At 39.0% G+C, this 24,513-nt stretch overlaps 1 protein-coding gene across 1 annotated transcript in view; it reads left to right on the top strand.

Annotated features, from left to right (window-relative positions):
* The first annotated feature begins 577 nt into the window (after window positions 1-577).
* HMHB1 (histocompatibility minor HB-1) overlaps window positions 578-24,513 on the top strand; it is a 57,448-nt gene continuing 33,512 nt past the window's right edge. The window contains exon 1 of the mRNA XM_050792968.1: window positions 578-659. Within this exon, the coding sequence (XP_050648925.1) occupies window positions 578-659 (82 nt within the window). The remainder of the gene's footprint in view (window positions 660-24,513) is intronic.

The raw sequence follows: 24,513 nt of genomic DNA, 5'->3' as shown, positions 1-24,513 counted from the left end.
TTCTTCATTTTTTTCACTATCTACCAAGTTTCCTTTATTTTTCAGTATAAGACTATCATATAATCTTTCTTCTTTATCTCAGAGCCTGTTTTATTGGATTTTATTATGAGCACAAAACAGGTGCTATCTGAACTTTATTTCTGTTTTAATGTAGTGTTTTCATTTCAGGTGGATGCTGTTTATTTCTAGTTTACAATGTTATATATCTTTATTTTGTTTTTATAGATTCTGTATTGTTTATCCACCCTTGAACATGAACATGAGAATGATTTAGGTCTGGCATTGAGTCTAAAACTGTTGGGCAGATGCTGCGTGGATCTCCTGATATGTGTACACCATATGAAGATATTTTCTAAATGTTGAAGTTGGAGTCTGAGCTGGTAGAAGTTTCCGTGGTTAGTTCAGTGATACCCTCCGCTAGTTGTGAAAGGAGAAAGATTTAGGACTGCCAACAGGTTTAGAAGAACCACTTTATCTCTGGGTCATTTCTTCCCTGCTTTTGGAGAGGAAGTGGGACCAGGAGGCCCCTTTCCATGTCTGTATTAAGGTTTTGCCTAGCTTTCACTCTCTGTACTCCATGGGTCTGCGTCTGCTCTCTCTGCTGCTGCGCATGTTCTTGGAAGAACTTCACCACATTAAGGTGATGCCAGTCAATCTGGGTATTTCCCTTAATGGGGTCACACTTATTTTTAACTCCTCACCCAAGACAGCTGCTTGGAAAGCTTGTCATGCATGATGGCAAAGTGGTTTCTAACGGCAAATTCTCTATTTCTTCTCTTTCCGACCGTTGGGAAGAAGAAATCGAATCCAAACCCCTCTTCCTCTATTTAGAGCAAGCTTGTCCAATCCATAGCCCGTGAGCTGCATGCAGCCCAGGATGGCTTTGCATGAGGCCCAACACAATTTTGTGAACTTTCTTAAAACATCATGAGTTTTTTGTTTTTTCGTTTGTTTTTGCTCATTGGTTATTGTGTTAGTATATTTGTGGCCTAAGACTATTCTTCTTCTTCCTGTGTGGCCCAGGGATGCCAAAAGATTGGACACCCCTGATTTAGAGGATGTGGATGGATTCTGCCTCTTTACTTAATACATATACATTACATTTAATTGTTGTTGAATTGCCTCTCTTAAAATTAGAGTGACATCCTCCCCCCAAGAAAAAAAGACCATAGAAAGTTCTAGAAATACAGCTTTTGCAAAATGACACTTCTGATCATCAGTTTAACTACATCCAGGATGACATTGCTTAGGGAAATGCAGTGTTCTCATTCGGCAGCAGACAATTTCAGGTGGAGTATCATTTACCATTGCCATTGTTGCTGATCAGTGAGTTGTCTCCCTTCCCTTAAAGGAAAAGCTACCCATGTAAACATTAAAAATAAATGATTGGCACCCAGTTACAAAGCTTGAGGGATTCTCAGAGCATGGCTTAGAACTGCTTGGAAAGGTGACAGAGTTAAAATCCTAATCATTTTTTGAGAAAACCTATTCTAATTAGGTCAAAATTATGTATTCCTGAGATCATGACAGAATGATATACCTAAAGCTTTACACGAAATCTCTAGGTTCTAGCCTTTTCTCCATAATCTATTGGTCCTCCTGAGCACTCTCACGCTCAAATCAAGGAATTTCTTAATATCATTCTGAAGATTAAATTTTGATGCTCTAAAAGGGCCTGAGTATGTGGATCTGCAACATTTGACTAATTTCCAAGGCATAGTGGAGCTTCTTGATGCAACATAGTTTTGGAAAAAAAAAAAGGAGAAAAACATTGGTTAGCAGCCTATCTAAAGAACTTACAAATCAGTAAGTTAAAGATAATCATACAGAGTAATAGGAAGAAGATACAAGCAGAAATTTTACAAAAGAAATTCAAGTAGCAATAAGCACACAAAGAGATGCTCAACCTTACTAGTGTTCAAGGAAATATAAATTAAAACAGCTAGATGACATTTTACAATAGAAGAATTCGCAGAATTTAAGCAGTTTGCTAATAGAAAATGTTGGTGGAGAAAATAGAATGCATAATCACTAATGGTAGGAGTGCCGACTGGTATTACTTTGGAAAGTGATTTGGTGATATTAAGCAGAGTTGAAAATGCCCATACCCCGTGACTCTTGATTTCACTTGTGGGTTTCTATCCTAGTGAAAATTTTGTGCATGTGCAATACAGAGATATGCCAAAGAATGTTCTTTGCAGCATTGTTTTTAATAACAAAATCTTGGAATTGATTCCAATGTTTGTCAGTAAGAGAGTGGAGATTAATGAATTGTGATGCATCGATGAAGATGAAATGTTGTACAATAGCTAAAATAAGTTAGGAATATTTTCATACCTCAACTTGGAAAGAGCTTAAAAACAATGTTGAATGAGAAATGCAAGTTACATTTTGATACAATTTCTTTACAAAATGGTGATATAATGTTATATGGCATTTGTGGATATATATGTATATCTATATAACTACTCACATTACATGTTTAAAAGCATGATTTTAAACATATGTACAGATTAGACATACTGTGTGGTGATGTAAGTTGCTTCCGGGATTGGAGAGAGAAAAATGTGTCTGAGCATTGGAAGAGAGGAGATGTCGTTTTCTTGGAAATGTGTGTGCTTATTTCTTTAAATAAAAGATATTTTGAAGTAAATAATGTAAAATATTGTTCATTTTTAGTGGTGGGTACATCAGTATTTATTGTATTTCCTCTGCAAATGTTAGGTTTTCTTCTTTCATTAAAAACATCTCAGACATTTACCCTTTAGGTCACCGGTCCCCTTAACTAAACCCTCTGAGGCCTTGTGAGTGGCAGAGCATTGGAAAGATGAGCAGGGGCTTCTCTTTCTTTTCTGTGCCTGGAAAGCTGTCTTGCCAGCTCTTGATTTGGTCTAGACCTAGCTTTTCTGGCAGCGTGCTGCTCAGCTGAGCATATGTGAAATACTCTTAAAAGGCAATACCAATCCAATTTTGGGGGAGGATCTATTTTAAAACTGCAATAATGTATCTGCAATGATTTTTAATTTTTTTAATATTTTAGGATAAATGTTAGAATACAATCTAAATAGAAAACAAAAAAATGAGACCTTTTTGTACTCAGACATTATTCCTATTTGTTTCATTGCCAACTTTAGCTGGCATTCTCAGGGGAAAATAATTCTTGAAAAAGTAGATTGTGGTCTTTTTGTTTTACAACACAACGTTAGAGAGGCACATATATTTCTCTGACTTTCTCTACCTAATAATCCTCCTTTTAACAGCTAACCCTAGAGCCTGAGTGTTGTTAAAGTAAAATGAATATGTAGAGGCAAATCTCTAAATGCAAGGATTTATCTGGAATATAACAATCACAATTTGGGGAATACACACAGAGCTGGTGGTCTTCAATATGTCTGAAGAACAAAGAGAAATTTGCAGGTTTTATAAAAAGGAGAAATGTTACATACATATTGCTCTTTTTTGTTCATTGGTACAAGTACAGTTTTGGGGGACTGGCAAGTTCTGATTGGTGAGTGATGGCAGTGGGTAAAATTAGAGGTGCAGCAGTTTATTTCAGAAGCCATTAGATCAAACTGGCTTCGGGTTACAGCAGGCAGTTTCAGCAACCAGATTGCAGAAAATTAACATTTTTGTAGCAACATTATGTGTCCCGAGTGCTTTTCTCCCCCGGCTTCTGACTTTGTTTGAGTTGGGTATGATGAGAATGACCCAATTCATATGACTGACTTTCATGATGTTATGAAAAGTAAAATCCAGGGGAAGAATTGCATTTTAAAGATCTCCGGGTGGTGGCTCAAGCCTGTAATCCCAGCACTTTGGGAGGCCGAGACGGGCGGATTACGAGGTCAGGAGATCGAGACCATCCTGGCTAACCCGGTGAAACCCCGTCTCTACTAAAAAATACAAAAAACTAGCCGGGCGAGGTGGCGGGCGCCTGTAGTCCCAGCTACTCGGAAGGCTGAGGCAGGAGAATGGCGTAAACCCGGGAGGCGGAGCTTGCAGTGAGCTGAGATCCGGCCACTGCACTCCAGCCTGGGCGACAGAGCGAGACTCCGTCTCAAAAAAAAAAAAAAAAAAAAAAAAAAAAAAAAAAAGAATTCTCACCAAAATTATTTGGAGGGCTTTGAAGTGTTCTAAAGGAAATCCTGCCTTGCCTTGAGCTGGTGAGGGCTGGGAGTAAAGAGGATAGATCAATATAGAAGCTCTGCCTGAAGTGCTGTGGTGATGAGAGGAAATGGCTTATCAGTTGCTTTTACAATCTGGAAAAGAAACCATTTATGGAATCAGTGGGTGGGTGGCAGAGCCCAACAACTGGAGCTCAAAGATACACTACATCTTCATTACTATCAGTTCCCTGCATCAGTGGGGCGGTAACAAGGGACCTAAATTCTACAGCCCAGTGCATTGTTGCAGTCAAACGCATCACCGTGGTTTTAGACATGATTATTATATACAAGGAAAAGCCTGGCGTTAATTTGTCTTATAGAGAAACAAATGCTGGTTTTACTTTTATTATTTACATAGCATAATATGTTCCTTTTGAGAAAATTTCAGCTCTATCTTGACCCACTTGCAAGGACCAGCAAAAATAATGGAAGGACATAAAATATAACTACTCTGGCAATGATGTGTGCAATCACCTCAGCTGCTGGAAAACTCTGGGTTGTTCAAACAGCTAATGCGAAGTCAAGAAGGAGGGAATATTTTTCTGATTAGTGCTGTGTAGGGAGTGCTGAAAAGGAGTACATAGAAAATGTTTGTACCCGAGTGAAACAGCCCAAGCAGAGCTGAAATAAGACCCCCTTTCATCCTGCAAGTTATTTCTGGGCTAGAATGTTTAAATAAGAACAAGACGGATAGTTCCTCAGGATTTCAGAGCTGGAACAGAGAACCTTTTAGCTGAGGCAGGGTGGAACTGTGGAGACAGTCACATTCCGAGGAAAAAGTCCTCAACCAAGAAGGTTTGGCTCAGAAAGCAGCAGCAGGGCAGCTGGAGTCCAAAGACTTGCATCTTTCAACCGGGAAAATCTGTTTATAGGTCCTTGGAAATTTTGGATCCTTGTGGTCTGGCCTGGCTAGGGAATTGCGTTGCAGTGTAAACAAACCATACTGGGCTTGAGCATTTTTCTTCTAAGCAATTCAAGTCGACCCTAAGATATTTCTTGAGACTTCGGGGGCCACATAAATAACTGCTTGTTTTCCCCTCTGCGTTTAGATCTCACTGAGAAATTTATCACTGGAAATGAGATGATTAAAGACCAAAATTTTAATGATGAAAATTGAGCCGGAACATAGCTTAGATCTGCAACCAGCAACACTTTTCTCTGTGAATTAAACCTGCCTACTCAGCCAGGGCAGAAGGGGACAGCCATTGGTCTCTTGCAGGGCAGGCTACTCCGCTGGTGTTCTGGGGCGAGGCTGATCCTGCAGAGAATGCTGAGCTGCCCAGTCCTTCTCCCCAACTCACTCAGCTGCTCCGGGAGGAGGAGGAAGGGAGCAGGAGGAAGGGAGCAGGAAGAGAGAGGTCTCTGTTTCTCCCACACTTTTCCTGGTTAATGTAATGTTTCCCTCTACAGAAATTCCAAAAATGTTACATTGTCTGCAATTCACTTTAAAATACTCCATCCTAGACAACGTGATAGATCTGTTCATTTTAACCCACATCCTTGGGCTGAGGTTTGTTAACCTAGATAGAAATATACATTTCATAATTGCCAGGAGCACTCAAATCTCACTGCTGGGAGGTTATAAATTAGTAGTTTTTGAGAATCAACAATGCCAGTCTAACCTCCTCATTTATAGATTTGAAATCAGGGGCCTTATAAGACCAACCTGCTCAGGGTCCAAGTTAGCTCACTGCAGAGCTGGGACCAGCAGCCAGGGCTCTTTCTCAGTGGGTAAAACCTCCTTGTAAGGAACTATATTTACTTCAGTGCTGGGATATTACTAGTTAACATTTTTGGTGGAGAGGCATGTGCTTACCACATAACAAGTACTGTTCCAAGCATATGTGTTATCCTATTTAATCCTTACAATCACAATGAGATTGGTAATACTATTATTCTCATTAAACAGGTGAGAAAATTGTTGCTTAAAGAGGGACTTGTCCAAAGTCATTCAGTGAGCAAGTGACAGAGCAAGGACTCAAACTCAAACACTGGAGTCCAGAGTCCAACCTTCTTCACAAAGTCAGGCTAGAAAAGGCCATTGGAGAAGATTCTGCCTACCCCTTCCCTTCCACAGCGAGGGAACAAGTCCAGAAAACAGAGGAAGTGTGACTTCATTCATTTATAAAATGTAGCTGATCTTGCTCAAAGATTCTTCCTGATGGTGGGGCTGTTGAGTACTCTCCAGAAGAAATGACCAGTGTGTCTTTTACTCTTATTATTACATAGAGTTGTACGTGGTAAGTGCTCAATAAATTGCACAACAGAGCCTATGGTTTCTCACATTATTAGTGATGAATATCAGACATCTGGTTGGTGTAGTAGTCCATTCTAGCAATGCTATAAAGAAATACCTGAGACTGGGTCATTTATAAAGAAAACGGTTGAATTGGCTCATGGTTCTGCAGGCTGTAGAGAAAACATGATTCTGGCATCTGCCCGGCTTCTGGGGAGGCCTCAGGAAACTTATTAATACAATCATGGTGGAAGGTGAACAGGGAAGCAGGCACATCTTGTATGGCTGGCTGGAGGAGGAGCAAGAGAGAAAGGCAGGGAGGTGCCACACACTTTTAAAACAATCGTATCTCATGATAACTCACTCACTATTGCCATGACAACACCAAGGAGAATGGTGTTAAACTGTAAGAAACTGCCCTCATGATCCAATCTCCTCCCAGCAGGCCCCATCTCCAACATTTGACATGAGATTTGGGCACGTCCATATCAGCTGGTTCAGTTAACACATTGTGATTTCACTCGCTGAAATGATTTCCAATTAAAAACTTACAGAGATAATAGGAAAGACCAAATGCCAAATCGTGGCATTCTCTAATTACATGAAGAAGTCTTTAGAACCAAAGCCTATGTAAAGTATTTTGATATATAATGAACAATTAGTCCTATTGAATTATAATGCACAATTAGTCCTATTGAATTCTAATTACTTATGGGAAAGCTGTGGTCTCTGAAATATTAGAAGTGGTGAATAAATAGAATGTTTTCATTAAATAAGATCACTGCAGCTCCAATAGTGAACTAGAGTAGGGTCTTCCAAAAATTTTTTCAGAGTCAATGAAGGGGACAATAGAGTTAACTAGATGCATATAGACCATCAGATGTGTTGTTCTTCATCTTCTGCTCACTCTCCACATCCACAGGTAGACAAAGGAAGCTTTGTGGGAGTTAGGGGTGTAACAAGGCTACCTGCAGACAATTAAATGAAAGAAAGAAGGACAGGACAGGGGATCTTGAACCTCTGATTCTTGCCATATCACTTTCCCAAAGGACCATGGGAGAAAGTCATCAATACAGAACAAGAAAATTAGTCTGGAAAACAGATATTCCATGATGCTGAGATTTTGGCCCTGACTTCTAATGTTGAACTTGATCAAGCTAGGCTGAGTCACAGGAAGACTCTTTTTGCTGGGCCTGGACAGTTCAAGTGGTCTAGAATGAAAGTAAGCTGAAGCTTTGCTTTTTCCTCCAAATCTCAAGGTCTCTTCCCAAATTATAACATTTTCATATGGGTCTGGCTAGTCTGAAGCTCACCTGGCAGTGAAAGAGGCTTGGAGAAGTCAAAGCACCAGCCATGAGCAGTCCATGGGCTGTAACTGGCCCAAAGACACATTTTATTTGACTTGGACAGTGTTTAAAATTTTAACTAATTCTAGAGTCAAAAGACTTTTACATGAAGTAATTGGATTTCCACCTCTTTTTAAGTTAGAGATCTGGCTGGCTGGGCTCATGTTCCTCCAGGAGGCCAGAGTCACATCCTGGCTGCCCCTTTGGATGATGCATGGATTCCCAGTTTATACAGAGCCTCCTGCCCCACAGCTCTTTCCACCTCCCCATGCATATTACTTGTCTTGCTCTGTCATGTTTGACTTTGGAACCTCTGCCTGATCTAGATTGCTTGAGACTCCTGGGAAATAAAACACAGCAAAGGAGCAGATACCTTCCCACCCCAACTCTGATAGTCTGGCCTGGTCAAGTCTGTGGTTTGGAACAACACTATCCCTCCTTAGAGAAGGGAGTGAAATAAAATATGGCAACTCTTTTCAGAGGAGTAGAAGGAGGGGAGATAGAAGGGGAGAGCTGAGCCTGCTACTTGCTTCCAACATGGTGTCCAGGATGGGTGGGTAATGCACCCTCCTTGCCCTTAACTACCCAACACCAGGCCATCATCCAATCTTGTTGATTCTGCTAAAAATGTAGCCAATTCTATGAAGGAAAAAATCAGTTAGAAGCAGATCAGCCAATTCTGCTTTTTTGACCTACATGACCATTAACTTTTGTGTTCACATCTACCTTGACAAAAAAGGCATCTTTATATCTGGAATAATTAAGGAAAAGATCTTGCTGGTCTGGTGATTGATTGTAAGTTGTAGTTTTCTTGCTTCATTTATAAAATTGCATCAGGAAAAGTGAGTTGGGGATGTGAAAATCTGTGTGACACAAGAGAAAGCAAACCAGGGATAGTATGATCCCTCATTAGTATTCATATAAAGTACATACAAATGAATTCCTGATTTATACTGGGTTCCCACAGTTAATTCATTCCCATTTCCTTGACTTCTGAATAACAAGCTTCATATTGTTTGACTGGATACTATTCCTTAAATGGCCTTAGAATTTATTTCACATTGTCTTATTATAAGAATTTGTTTGTTCTATTAAACCTATGTCTGCAGAGGGATAAATAAATGGATAAAAACCTTTGAACCAAATTGCTGTGCTGCAGGACAAGCTCATACATTAAGGAGACCCAGGTCAAAGTCACAACTCTGTCATGAACCACTGTATGACTCAGCATAATCACTTCGCCTTTCTGGGCCTCAATTTTCAATTTGTGAAAAGAAGATATGACCTAGATGACCCTTCAGATTCTTTCCAACTCTTATATTTTGAGAGGGAAAGAATTGGGGTGTGCCCTTAAATTCAATATGGGTCCATGCCACTGAGTACTAACACATGAGTAGATCTAAGCATAGTAGCTTCCTTCTGGATTTCTTTATACAAAGACCTCCTGTTCAATTTGATCACTCAGTTAATTTGAGAAAAAAAATACATAAGCCAAGAAATTATAATAAATGATATATACCTTAAGTATTTTTACATTATTTAATGAACATTAAATAAATGTTCATTTATCTTCCAATTTTTCATAGGGCCAAAGCCTTGCCCTTGATTTTTTGTGTCTGCTGATTGGAATCACCCATTGGGAATGCTCTGTCATGTCTAATTTTGATTTGTTTAAAGGAGAGTAAGAACACTTGAGAAATGATTTCGTTTAAAAATTTCTTCTAGAGGACTGGCTGTGATGGCTCATGCCTGTAATCCCAGCACTTTGGGAGGCCTATGTGAAAGGATTGCTTAAGGCCAGGAGTTCAAGACCAACCTGAGTTATATAGTGAGACACTGTGTCTACAAAAAATAAAATAAAATAAAAACTAACCTGGCATGGTGGTGCTTGTTGGTACCAGCAACTCAGGAGGCTGAGGCAGGAGGATCACTCGAGCCCAGCAGGTAGAGGCTGCAGTGAGCCATGATTGCACCAATGCACTCTAGCTTGAGAGACAGAGTGAGACTCTGTCTTTAAAAATGAAAACAAGAAAAGACTAGAGTTTTATTATTTTGTACCATTATCTGATAATCCTCTCTCTCACACACACACCTAATTTATGACAGCATTTTTACTTGCCTACCTTTATCAAGACTCCCACATAGTTTTCACAAGAATAGGCACTGGTTTTGCCTTCACATTTCATTGGTTTACTTAACATTTAATTATGTTACATAATTGCTATACTATATACAATTGGCATAAGCGGATTTGAAAACAAATACTGCAATGGTTGGTAAGTATAGAATCAAATGGAATGCACAGGTGTAATGGAGTCAAGCTTACTAGATGTTGGGAATCAGCATGCTGAGGTACTAGTTAGTACTTGGTTAATAACATCAGTTAAGTGGAAGCTGATCAATCAGACTGCTAACTGAATGTTTTATCAGTTCATATTATTGCAGGTAAACAAAACCAACCCTGTAAACTTAGGCAAAAGGCCAGGCTCAGCGGCTCATGCCTGTAATCCCAGCACTTTGGGAGGCTGAGGTGGGTGGATCATGAGGTCAGGAGTTTGAGACCAGCCTGGCCAACATAGTGAAACCCCATCTCTACTAAAAATACAAAAATTAGCTGGGCGTGGTGGCGGGCGCCTGTAGTCCCAGCTACTCGGGAGGCTGAGGCAGGAGAATCGCTTGAACCCGGGAGACGGAGGTTGCAGTGAGCCAAGATTGCACCACTGCACTCCAGCCCAGGCGACAGAGCGAAAACAAAACAAAACAAAACAAAACAAAAAAGCACTTTGGCAAAGAAAGGAGTTTATTGAAAGGATAGGAACTAGGGAAATTCTGGTTATCCTGGAAGCAGGCACTAATGGACAGTCTCAGGGTGTCATCACTGGATAAATTGGTTCCAACTGTTTTTTCATCTTTGCGTCACTCTGATCAAGACTACAGTCTCCAGGAGAGGGACTCTGATTAGTGTGCAGATCACTTGTCTTCCTCAACCAAGGGAAAACCAGATGCTACATAAGACTCTACCAGAAGACTACATGCCCTGGGGATGAGTCATTCCCAAAGACAACCTGAGATGCTGTTACCAGAAAAGGGGACTATGCATGGAAGATCTATGTCTATAAGTGCATTAGTCAGGGTTCTCCAGAAAAGCTTAACCAACAGGTTGTAGATAAATATGTAAAAGGATTTTTTATTGATACATAATAAAAGTACACATTTATGGGGTACATGTGATATTTTGATATAGACACATAATGTGTAATGATAAAATCAGGGTAATTAGGATATCCAAAACATCTCTCCTTTGTGTGTGTGTGTTAGGAATATTCTAGATCTAGGAAGAGATGTGCTATAAGGCAGCAGTTCTCAACCTTTTTGGCACCAGGGACCTGTTTTCATGCAAGACAATTTTTCCACGTATGGTGGGATGAGGGGACACAGTGATGGTCTCAGGATAAAACTGTTCTACCTCAGATCCTTAGGCATTGTTAGACTCTCATAAGTAGTACCTGGATCCCTTGCATGCAGAGTTCACAATAGGGTTCCCGCTCCTATGAGAATCTAATGTCACCTCTGATCTGACATGAAGAAGCAGAGCTCAGGCGGTAACACTGGCTCACCCACCGCTCACCTCCTACTGTGCCACCTGGCTGTGCAGCCAATATTCTTTACTAATCTATGGATTCAAATGCTAAACTCTTCCAGAAACACCCTCTCAGACACACCCAGAAATTATTTTTACCAGCTATCTGGGCAGTCCTTAGCCAAGGCAAGTTGACCCATAAAGTTAACCATCACAATAAGTATGTATAGGAAACTGCATTAGCCACAGGGAGATTCAGAGCCCAAGAAGTAAGTACTGATTCTGGTTAGAAGGGGGCAGATGGGGTTCAGAATACAAGGAAAACTTCAGCTGCTGACTGTTGCTTTATGCTTTGACAACTATTTTCCTGGCAACTCTCAAGGTTGCTACCTTCTGAAACTCTGAGTAAAAAATCATCCACATTGTTCCAGCTCAGATAGGCGTGGAGATCTGGACCCAGGCCCCAGTTTGTTGCTTATTAGTTGTGTGATCTTGGGTTAACCATTACTTCTACAGACCCCAGATTCCCCATACATAAAATGAAATCTCTTTTCAGATGTAATATTTTATTATTTCTATATCTGGACACATCCCTGTCCTTCGTAAATTTGACTATATAATTCAGTATAGCAGAAATATCTCCATATTGTTTGCTGGAATTATTTTGCACGCTAGTAAAAATTAAAGTGCAAGTTGTATTTTGTTTGATAAATATATAAACATGGTGCTTAACTATAAATTAGAATTTTCAAATATACTGCAATTAAAACATGCGGCCACTTGTTTTCGCATTATATACTAACTAGCTGGCTACTACAATAATCTACTATCTTAGATTGCTCTTCTATTTTTTTCATGAAGATATGTATCAGAGATTTTAGTGTCTACGATTAACTAATTTTTTTTTTCTTTGAGATAGAGTCTCACTCTGTCACCCTGGCTGGAGTGCAGTGGCGCAAACTCAGCTCACTGCAACCTCCACCCCCACAGGTTCAAGCAATTCTTCAGCTTCAGCCTCCCAAGTAGCTGGGACTACAGGCATGTGCCACCACGCCCGGCTACTTTTTTTGTATTTTTAGTAGAAACAGGATTTCACCACGTTGGCCAGGCTGGTCTCGAACTCCTAACCTCATGATCCACCTGCCCCAGCTTCCCAAAGTGCTGGGAATAGAGGCGTGAGCCACCCCTGTGCCCAGCCTACCATGAACTTTTTAAAGGTTCCCCCATCCTTGTACCCACATCAACATCTTATTTTCTTGCTTTTAAAAAAAAAATTTTTTTTCAGTGCTGCTGGACTTGGCTTTCCTCCTTTCACTAACTGAATGAGAGTCTCTCAAGATACGGTTTCCTTATAAACCATTCTACCATAAGAACATATACACACATATGTTCCTCGCAGCACTATTGACAATAGCAAAGACATGGAATCAACCTAAATACTCATCAATGGTAGACTGGACAAAGAACATGTGGTACATATACACCATGGAATACTACACAGCCATGAAAAGGAACAATATCATGTCCTTTGCAGGAACATGAGTGGAGCTAGATGCCATCATCCTTAGCAAACTTATGCAGGAACAGAAAAACAAATACCATGTGTTCTCACTCGTAAGTGGGAGCTAAAGATGAGAACACATGGACACTTAGAGGGGAACAACACACACTGGGGCCTATTGGAGGGTGGAGGGTGGGAGGAGGGAGACGATCAGGAAAAATAACTAATGGGTACTAGGGTTAATAGGTGGATGACAAAAAAATCTGTACAACAAACACCCATGACATGAGTTTACCTATGGAACAAACCTGCACATGGACCCCTGAACTTCAAATAAAAGTTAGAAAACAAAAAAGATATGATTTCCTGGAATGTTATAAGGGCAAGAGTTACCTTGGTTTCTTCCAGAAAATCCCTCTATGGTGACTACTGGGAACCCTGTGCCTACTCAAGGCTTTGGCCTTGTGTGATACCCCCAAAACTTAGACCTTACTTCAGATAAAGGAGGGAGAATCCTCTGAATTAAGGTTATGGTTCTACTACCTGGCAATTTAGATCAAAATTGAAATTAAATTTAGTCATAGACAGAAATATTATTGTACACTTGAGTTTGTAGACTGAGAGTTTTATTTTTGAGGGATCTGAACTATATTCAGCAGGGGATTGGCAGCTAAGTAAGGCCAGTGACATGGCAAATAATTGTTTTAGAAAAGTCACTTTGGCAGCAAGGTGAAAGGTGGATTGAGTGGTGAGAGACTTGAGAAGGAGAGACCAGTCAGGAAGTGACTGTTGAGACAATGGGGTTGTGTTGGAGGGGATGCAGGGAGATGAGCTAACTCACCGATGTCCTGCTCACCCAACCTGGCTCCCTTTCCTTCAGGACACATGGCTAACATGTTTTCCCAGCTTTCCTTGCTGGGTGTGGCAGTGTTACTGAAATCAGACCAGAGGAACATGGCCAGAAGTGGGGCACGCCATGTGCTGCCTCCCAGAGAAGTCTCCCTGTGCCCTCTCTCCCTCAGTCTACATGTGTTGCTGGCAGAGCCTCTATGAGGCTGGGTCCCTGATGACTGCATGGAGTACATACAAACAAACACACATGCCTCTAAACAAATGAGCAAGAAACAAATTTCATCACATTATGATACTGACATTTCCAAGTTCATTTTTTAATGCAGCTAGTGTCATCTTCACTTATATATAATTTCTGAATCTCTCTGGTTAGAGTGGGGCTCAATCCTTTGCATGCACTGTTGGCCCTGCTGTGTACCCATACTTCCTCTATCCAGCCCCCATTATAGGAAACACGGAAAAGTAGAAAGAAGAAAATAAATGTTAAGTATCACCTCACCTGCCAGTGACAGGCACCCCTCTTTGTTTATTTTCTCTCACTCTATTTTTTTTCTACAGCAAAAAAGGCTGTGGGTTCTTTGTTTGTTTGCTTGTTTTAGTTGGAGTTTCGCTCTCATTGCCCAGACTGGAGTGCAGTGGTGTGATCTCGGCTCACTGCAACCTCTGCCTTCTAGTTTCAAGTGATTCTCTTGCCTCAGCCTCCCGAGTAGCTGGGATTACAGGCGCCTGCCACCATGTCTGGCTAATTTTTGTATTTTTAGTAGAGACAGGGTTTCACTATGTTGGCCAAGCTGGTCTCGAACTCCTGACCTTGTGATCCGCCCGCCTTGGCCTCCCAAAGTGCTGGGATTACAGGCGTGAGCCACCATACCCGGCCAGTCTTTTCCTATAACCATTACTAGATACATCCCTGAGTCCAGTTGTAGCATATCTTATATTTCTCATTTAGTGACTTACTTATTCAACATTCATTGAATGCCTAGGTGTCAGTCACTGACTCAATGGTAGGAATGAAAAGAGGAACATGGCATAGTTCCTGCCCTCAAGGAAACTCCAACCTCATGGAGGAGAGAGACACTTAAGCAAATAATGGCAAAATATGTCAGCAGAGTGACAGAGAAAGGAGTTAATATAGCTAAAAGGAAGGGTTTCTAACACTTTTTTTTTAAAAAAACAAACATTTATTCTTTACTATTTGCCAGGAACTCTTCTAATAGCCTTGCAGATATAAATTCATTTAATCCTCCTGGCAATCCCAGGAGAGACATCTCACAGCATCTCAACGTTGGAGGTGAGAAAACAATATCACAGAGAGGTTAAGTAACTTGCCCCTTGTTCAATATCTCACAGCTACTTAGTATGGAAGGAGATTCAGCAGTGTGTGTGTGTGTGTGTGTGTGTGTGTGTAAGGTGTGTGTGTGTGTCTCCCCAGAGTTGCCTTCCTAGAAGCCTCTCAAGGAAGGGAAGAGTAAGTGTGAAAAAGAATGAGTGACTAGTGAGAAACTATGAGTGGGATAATGGTTACCTAGTAAAGCCAAGATAGAACATGTGGCCCAGGTCTTTTGATCTTATCAGGTTATACTGGGCTCCAGGCATTGAATCTTAATGTGAGGATATGTTAGGCTCATTTGAGGAAGTCAGATGAGTAAACAAGATAATAAAGCTTTAAAGGAGCCTGGCTGAGCTTACAAATTGTGCATAGAAGGAAAACTGTTCATCAGGTGTGTGATGTTTGAAATCACAGTGATCCCACTGGCTAGTAAATGCGAATCAAGTGGTATTCTAGAATATGAGAGCTTTGTAACCCTTTCTCCCTGTGGCTGGTCAAAATTAAACAAGCAATTAGAAGAGAGAGAAAGACTACTTTTCTCCACAATGATGACAGCTCAAAGTGCTGTCACATCCAGAGAGGGAGGACATGCATTTTCACTGACCCAAAGACTAAGTGTTAAGAAAGAAATAAGGTACCTGTGATGATGGGTTAGGGGAAGTGGTGCTACTGGAGAGAGCGTGAATTTTCAACACAGACCTGTGAACAAGGCTGGCTGGAATCCACCCTTAAATCAGCTGTAAGGCAGCCTTTCAACCTTGCTGTCTTCATCTAAAGGGTATAGAAACAACCATCTGAGTCCTTCCTGTCAAGGGTGCTCTCTCACATGCCTGACGTACTTTTGCCCCTTCTATAGGACACCATGAACGGGCCTGCTCTTCTTTCTGCCCCAATAATTCTTTTATAGCATCCCAGGATTGTTCTTTTCCCCACAGAGACAATGGTTTTACATCAATGATTCAATGACTGTGGCAGACAGAATAATGACCCTCCAAAGATGCTCACTTCCTAATCCCAGGAACCTGTGAACATGTCCCCTTATATGGCAAAAGGGACTTGCCTAACAGATTAAGTGAAGGATCTTGAGATCAGGATGCCATCTAGATTATTTGTGTAAGCTCAGTGTAACTACAAAGGTACTTAAGAGTTGGAGAGGCAGAAGAGAGAGGCAAAGGGAGATTTGATGACAGAAGAGAAAGAAGGTGATGCAATTTGAGGAGGGCTCAACTTGCTAGTGCTGGCTCTGAAGGTGGAGGAAGAGGACCGCAAGGCCCAGAATGCAAGGGTTTCAGATGCTGGAAAAGACAAATTCTTCCCTAGAGCATCCAGAAAGGATTGCAGCCCTGCTGACACCAAGGTTTTAGCCCGGTGAGACCCATGCCAGACTTCTGATCTCCAGAACTGTAAGATAATAAATTTGTTTTGTTTTAAGCAATGAAATTTGTGGTCAGTTTTTACAGTAGCCATAGAAAATAAATACAATGACCTTTGCCATTTTCTGTCTTTATGAGGGCAAGCGATTCAGAAATCCATAGCTCAAATAAATCTGCTTGTCCTGTCTTGTATCTTCTTAGTCCCATCAAGTTTCCTCATTTATCTTGACCTGTGTCAGCCCACATGCATTGTGACTCTGGCTTTCAAGTCGGCTTTTGAAAAGTGCTTGCTTTCTGTGCCTGGGGAGACATTCTTCCTATACCTGGAATGAAGCCCCCAAGCCTATGTCATGATTTGATTTTGCATCAGTGGGTACATTACATATTTTGAAAGGAGAAGTGGACTTGGGAACGATTTGACCTTTATGATTTTGTTAGAGGACCAACAAAATCTCACTCACTCTTCACTTCTTTTGGAAACTCTTATTTTTAAACATTTTACTGTTTACTATAGATCCTACCTTGAAACTGGCATTGTATCTGCCCTAGTTTGGGGAGAGCGGCCAGAAGATTGAATGGACTGTTAAAATCTGCAGAATTTTAGAGTACAAAGAAACTGTAAGAAGCCATGGTCACCCAGTTAGGATGGCTCAGCAGGAATCTGGAAGGCTATCTTGGGTTCCTCATTTAAGCAATGTTGGTGTAAAGTTATTGTTACTCCAAAATTAATCAAGGTTACAGACTCAAGGTTTATTAAGCAAAGTCACCTGTTAATGCAATCTACACTCTTACAAGTTTTCCTTTAGTTCAGTGTTTCCCATAGAATGGGATGCATACATGTCCCGCCTGCTGGTATTTGATGTGATATAAAGTGGTTCATGGACAGAGCATTTGATAACATTGAATTATGGAGGGTGAGTGTTATTCCCCTATGATTTCTCATTCAATCCCTCTTTGTGCAATCAAGGTTAAATTCTTTGGTATGCTATTAACACTTTCTAACCTGAGCCAATCTGCCTTTTACAATAGGGAGAGCAGGCCATCATCAGAATATTTTTAACAGCTTCATTGAGGTATAATTGACATAAACCAAGCTGCATGTGTTGAAAGTATACAATTTGAAAAGTTTGACCTATGCAGATACCCATAAAACCACTTCCATAATCAAGATAATAACTACTTTTCTCACCCCAAAAGCATTCCTGTGACCCATTGTGATCTCTTCTTCCCACTCTTCTGCTCAATCCCATCCCCAGGCAACTACTGTCCTTCTTTCTGTCACTATAGTATGGTGAACTCTTTTTTGGGAGGGTCTGGCTACTTTCACCTAACATATTTATTTTGAGATTCATCCAAATTTGTGTGTATATACAGGCAGTTTTCCATTATATAAATAGATCACAATTTGCTTTTCCATTCACCTGTTGATGGACATTTGGGTTGTTTCCAGCTTTTGCCAATTGCAAATAAAGCTACTGTGAATGCTCATGATCATGTTTTTGTAAGGACGTATGCTTTCATTGTTCTTGGGCCCATATCCAGGAGTGGAATGGCTGAATCATATGGTAGTGTATGTTTATCTTTAAAGAAATTGCCAAACCATTTTTCAAAGTGGTTGTACCATTTTACATTCATACCAGAAGAGTATGAGGGTGCCAGTTCTTTCATATCCTCCTCAGCACCTATAGACAGTCTTCTTAATTTTAGCCATTCTACTAGGTTTATAGTCACTTATTGTGGTTTTAAATTGCATTTCCCAATGACTAACGATACTAAGCATCTTTTTTTTTTTTTTGTATTTTTAGTAGAGACGGGGTTTCACCATGTTAGCCAGGATGGTCTCCATTTCCCAACCTTGCGATCCGCCCGCCTCAGCCTCCCAAAGTGCTGGGATTACAGGTGTGAGCCACTGCACCCGGCCTACTAAGCATCTTTTAACGCTCAATTTGACATCTGTTTCTCTTTGGTGAAGTATTTGTTAAAATCTTTTGCTAATTTTTAAAATTAGGTTTGTCTTATTGAGTTTTGAGAGTTCTTTACCTATATTTGATGTAAGTACTTTATTATATATCCAATTTTCAAAGGTTTTGTCCAAGTCCATGGTTTGTCTTTTCATGCTCTTAACAATGTTTTTTGAGAGCAACATTTTAATATGTTGACAAAGTACAATTTTTCGTTTGTGTTTATGTATTGTGATTTTGTGTCTTATCTAAGAAATCATTGCCTAACTCAAGGCCACAAAGATTTTCCTCTATGTTTTTGTTCTGGAAGTTGTATAATGTTAGGCTTTAAATTTAGGCCTATGATCTACTTTCAGTTAAATTTTGTTTATGGTGTGGTGTACAGATTGACGTTAACTCTCTCTCTCTTTTTTGCATACATCAAATTGACCCAGAACATTTATTGAAAAGATTACTTTTTCCACTGAATCATCTTTACACCTTTGTCAAAAACACATTGTCCATATATATGTGGGTCTACTTTTGGACTCTATTCTATTCTAATGATGTATGTGTCTATCTTTATGCCAATATCACACTGTCTTTGTTACTATAACATTATAATAAATGTTGACATCAGGCAGTATTATTCTCCAACTTTGTTCTTTTTAAAAGTTATTTTCGCTATGTTAGAGTTCCTTTTCACTTCTCTATAAATTTTAGAATCAGCCTGTCAGTTTCAATAAAATGACATGCTAAAATTTTGTTTGAATTGCATTGATTTCATAAATCATTTGATGGATAATTGACTTCTTAATATTTAGTCTTCTGACCCATGAGTACCCTATCTCTCTAAATTTGTTTATGTCATCTTCAATTCCTCTCAACAACGTTTTGTAGTTTTTATTGTAAATACCTTTCACGTTTAGCCATATTTACTCCTAAGTATATAACATTTTAGAAGCTATTGTAAATGCTTTTGTTTTTAAATTTCAATTCTGATTATTTGTTACTAATATTTATAAATACAAATGATTTTAGATGTTGATCTTATATCCTGTAACCCTTTAAACTCAATCATTGGTTCTAGAAGGTTTTTTGTAGATTCTATTACATTTCTTACATAGATGATCATGTTGTCTGCAAATAAAGGCAGCTTTATTTCTTCCTTTTCATCCTGGATGCCTTTTGTTTTCTTTCTCACTTATTTTACAGGCTATCACCTGTTGTGGGAAGTCAGGGACCCCGAACAGAGGGACCAGCTGAAGCCATGGCAGAAGAACATAAATTGTGAAGATTTCATGGACATTTACTAGTTCCCCAAATTAAGACTTTTATAATTTCTTATGCCTGTCTTTACTGTAATCTCTGAACATAAATTGTGAAGATTTCATGGACACTTATCACTTCCCCAATCAATACCCTTGTGATTTCCTATGCCTGTCTTTACTTTAATCTCTTAATCCCATCATCTTTGTAAGCTGAGGAGGATGTATGTCACCTCAGGACCCTGTGATGATTGTGTTAACTGCACCAATTGTTTATAGAGTATGTGTGCTTAAACAATATGAAATCTGGGCACCTTGAAAAAAGAACAGGATAACAGCAATGTTCAGGGAACAAGGTAACCTTAAACTCTGACTGCCGGTGAGCTGGGTGGAACACAGCCATATTTCTCTTCTTTCAAAAGCAGATAGTAGCAATATTGCTGAATTCTTTTTCTCAGCAAGGAACATACCTGAGAAAGAGAACGGCCCCTGAGGATAGGCCCCTGAAATGGCCGCTGTGGGGGAGACTGTCTTTTATGGTCGAAGGCGAAGGGATGAAATAAGCCCTGGTCTCCTGTAGCGCTCCCAGGCTTATTAGGACGAGGACATTCCTACCTAATAAATTTTGGTCAGACGGGTTATCTGCTCTCAAACCCTGTCTCCTGATAAGATGTTATCAATGACAATGTGTGCCTGAAACTTCATTTGTAATTTTAATCTCACCCCGCCCTGTGGTCCTGTGATCTCACCCTGCCTCCATTTGCCTTGTGATATTTTATTACCTTGTGAAGCATGTGATCTCTGTGACCCACACCCTATTCATACACTCCCTCCCCTTTTGAAAATCGCTAATAAAAATTTGCTGGTTTTATGGCTCTGGGAGCATCATGGAACTTGCCGACATGTGATGTCTCCCCCGGACACCCAACTTTAAAATCTCTCTCTTTTGTACTCTTTCCTTTTATTTCTCAGACCAGTTCACGCTTAGGAAAATAGAAAAGAACTCACATTGAATACTGGGGGTGGGGTTTCTCCCGATAATCACCGCCAGCACTGTGTTGAATAGAAGTAGTAAGAGCAGATATCCTTTACTTTGTACATGATTTAAGTGGAAAGCATTAGGCCTTGACCATTGTTTGCTGTTATCTTTACAGTTTAGACATCTTTAATCACATTGAGGAAGTTCCCTCATATCCTTAGTTTGCTGAGATTATTATTTTGTTAGGAAGGAATGTGGGTCTTAGCAAATGCTTTATTTGCATCTATGAGATGTTCATATGGTTTTTCATTTTTAGTTTGTTAATATGGTGAATTAGACTGATTTTCAAATGTTAAACAAAATTTTTAATCTTGGGATATATCCCACTTGGTAACGATGTATTATTGTTTCTACATCTTGTTGGATTTGATTTGCTAAAATTTTATTTAAACATTTTGCCTCTATGTTCTTGAGGATTCGTGGTCTATAGTTTTCTTTTCTTGTAATGTGTTTGGTTTCGGTATCACTGTAATGTTGCTCTCAGATAATGAGTTGTTAAGTATCCTTTCCTATTCAATTTCTGAAAGAGTGTTTGCAGAATTGGTATTATTTCCTCCCTAACTATTTGGTAGTGAAGTGGCATTGTTCGTTTGGGGTAATACCCAAGGTTTGTTGCCCCATGCAAAGGAAATCAAGGGCATGGACACACATGGAGTGAGGTTAAGAGTGGAGGTTTAAAGAAAGAGAAAGGAGAACAGCTCTCTTTCCTGCAAGAGAGAGGGGCGCCTGAGTGAGACTTCTCATCCTTTGATGAAATGCACCAGGGTCTTATAGACTGGCTTGAGGAGGTGGTGTCTGATTTACATAGTGCCCAAAGATTGGTTGGACCAGGTGTGATATTTACACTGCACAGCAAAGAAACTGGCCACCCCACCCTAATCTTTTATTATGGAAATTGTTTTTTACCTGGCCATTGGCCATGTTTTCTACTCCTTACTGTACACGTGGTTGATAAAGAGAAGGGAAGATGGAGCCTCAGTGTTGGATACACCTAACCCCCAGGTAGCCTTTTCCTATTGTTACAGCTGCTGGCATTCACCCATGCAAACTTCCAGCTTGCTTATCTATGTTTGCAGCTCGATTTTACAGGCTGCTTTTTGTTAGAAAAGAAATTATTTGGGAGGTGCTTTTTATTTAAAAGGAAACCTTACCAAGGACTTCCTTACCCTCACTATCAATGTAAATAATTTCTTAGTAACTCCTACATTATTAGCATTCACCAATAAAACCATTGGATCCTGGGGTTTTGTTTGTGAGAAGATTTATGGTCATAAATTCAATTTCTTTAATAGGTATTAAAGTATGCAGGTTATCTACTTCTTCTTGAGTGAACTTTAATAGTTTGTATCTTTCAAGGAGTTAGTCTATTTCATCTAAGTTATCAAATATATTGGCATAAAGTTTATAATGTTCACTCATTTAAAAAAATCTATAGAATAGGTGGTGATGTCACCTCTCTCATCCTGGATGTTGGTAGTTTGTGTCTTTTCTGCTTTTACTTCTGATCATTTTGGCTAGAGGGCTAAAAATTACTATATTGATCTTCTCCAAGAACCATCTTTTAGTTTCATAGATTTTTCTCTATTTTTCTTCTGCTTTCTATTTCAGTAATTTCTGCTCTAACCTTTATTTTGTCGGCTTATTTTAGGTTTTATTTGCTCTTTTTTTCCCTAGTACCTTGAGATGGAATCAATGTCATTGATACTAGACCTTATTTCTTTCCTAACATAGACATTTAGTGCTCAAAATTTCCTGTAAGTACTGCTTATGTGCTATTCCACATATTTTGTATTTGTGTACATGATATGTTGTATTTTCAGTTTCATGCAGCTTAAGATACTTTCTAATTTCCATTTTGATTTTTCTTTGCACTCATGGGCTATTTAGAAATGTGTTATTTAGTTTCCAAATATTTGGGGGATTTTTCAGAGATTTCTCTGTTACTGATTTGTATTTTAATTTCATTGTGGTCAGAGAGTTATTTTGTATGACTTGCATCCTTTCAAATTTGTTGATACTTATATATTTAGAATATGGTCTACTTTGGTAAGTGTACCATGTACACTTAACAAAAACTTGTATTATGCTGATTTTGGATAAAGTGTTCTATAATTGTCAATTAGATAAAGTTGGTTGATAATGTTCAAATGAGTCCTTAGTGATTTTCTGTCTACTCATTCTATCAATTAATGAGGAAGAGGTTTTGAAACCTCTGAATATAGACATATGTGGATATGTGTATTTCTTCTTTGCTTCATTTGAACTTTGTTACTAGATGTATAAACACTTATAAGTGTTACATCCTTTTGATGAATTGACCTCTTTAAATTATTAATAGAATTATATGCAATACTTTTGTTTATTCTGAAATCTATTTTGATATTACTATAGCTACCAGCTTTCTTTTGACTATGGTTAACATAGTACATTTTAATAACCTTTTACTTTTAACTTATTTGTGTCTTTATAATTAAAGTCCTTTTCTGTAGGCAGCATATATTTAGACCATTTACATTTAATGTAATTATTGATGTGGTTAAGTTTACATCTGTTGTCTTGCTGTTCATTTTCTATTTGTGTTATCTGTTCTTTCTTTCCATTTTTCTCTTTCTCTTCCTTCTTTTGGATTTTTAAAATAATTTAATTGATCTTTGTTGGTTTATTAGCCATATTCTTGACTTTGTTATTTTAGTGTTTACTTTATGATTTATAATATACATCTTTATCACACTCTAACTTCAAATAACATTATACTATTCACCAATAATAGTACACTTCCATTTCTTCCCTCCCTACTGTTGCCTTACATAGATATACATTATAAACCCAATACCACATTGTTATTTTTGTTTAATCAGTCAGTTATATTTTAAAGAAAGTTAAATAGTAAAAAAACAAAAAAAAATTCAGATATTTACCAAAGCCAATGCTCCTCATTCCTTTCAGTAAAGCCACATTTCTACATTTCCAGAAGTTTTTCTTCTTCCTGAAGACCTTCCAGTAATATTTCTTTTAGGGCAAGTGATGAATACTTTTAGCTTTTGTATGTCTGAAAAAGTCTTTATGTCACCTTCATTTTTGAGGGTTATTTTTCCTTGATACAGGTTTCTAGGTTGTAGTCCCTTTAATACTTTAAAGAGGATGCTCCACTGTCTTCTTTCTTGCATTGCTTGCAATGAGAAATATGTTGACATCCTTATCCTTGTTGCTTTCTACTTATCATGTCTTTCTTTTTCCTTTGGCTTCTTTTAAGATTTTCTTTTTAACACTGGTTTTCAGAAATTTTATTATGGTATGCCCTAGCATAGTTTCATTGAGCTTGTGAGATCTATGATTTTACGATTTGTATTAAATTTGGAAAATTTAAGGCCATTATTTCTTCAAATATTCTTTTCTGTCCTCTCTCCATCTTATCTCCTTTATGGCCTCCAAATACACATTTTATTATGCTGCTTAAAATTGTCCTATAGCTATTAGATTTTTTTAATTAAAAATTATCAGTACTGTTTTATTTTGTATTATTTCTATTGCTATGTCTTAATGTCTATGAATCTTTTCTTATGCAATGTCTAATTTGTTATTAATCTGGTTAGCATGTTTTTTACTTTAAATAGTGTATTTTTCAGTTCTAGAAGTTTGAATTTGCTCTTTTTAAAACTATCTGGCCAGCTCTGGTGGCTCATGCCTGTAATCCCAGCACTCAGGAAGGCTGAGGAGGGTGAATCCCAGCCTGGCCAACATGGTGAAACCCCGTCTCTACTAAAAATGCAACAATTAGCTGGGTGTGGTGGTGCACGCCTGTAATCCCAGCTACTTGGGAGGCTGAGGCAGGAGAGGCAGAAGAATCACTTGAACCTGGGAGGTGAAGGTTGCAGTGAGCCG

This window comes from Macaca thibetana, chromosome 6 (genome assembly GCF_024542745.1).
Source record: "Macaca thibetana thibetana isolate TM-01 chromosome 6, ASM2454274v1, whole genome shotgun sequence".
Lineage (NCBI taxonomy): Eukaryota > Metazoa > Chordata > Mammalia > Primates > Cercopithecidae > Macaca > Macaca thibetana.
The sequence above is the reverse complement of the archived record's forward strand: the minus strand, read 5'-3'. Positions and strand labels throughout refer to the sequence as shown.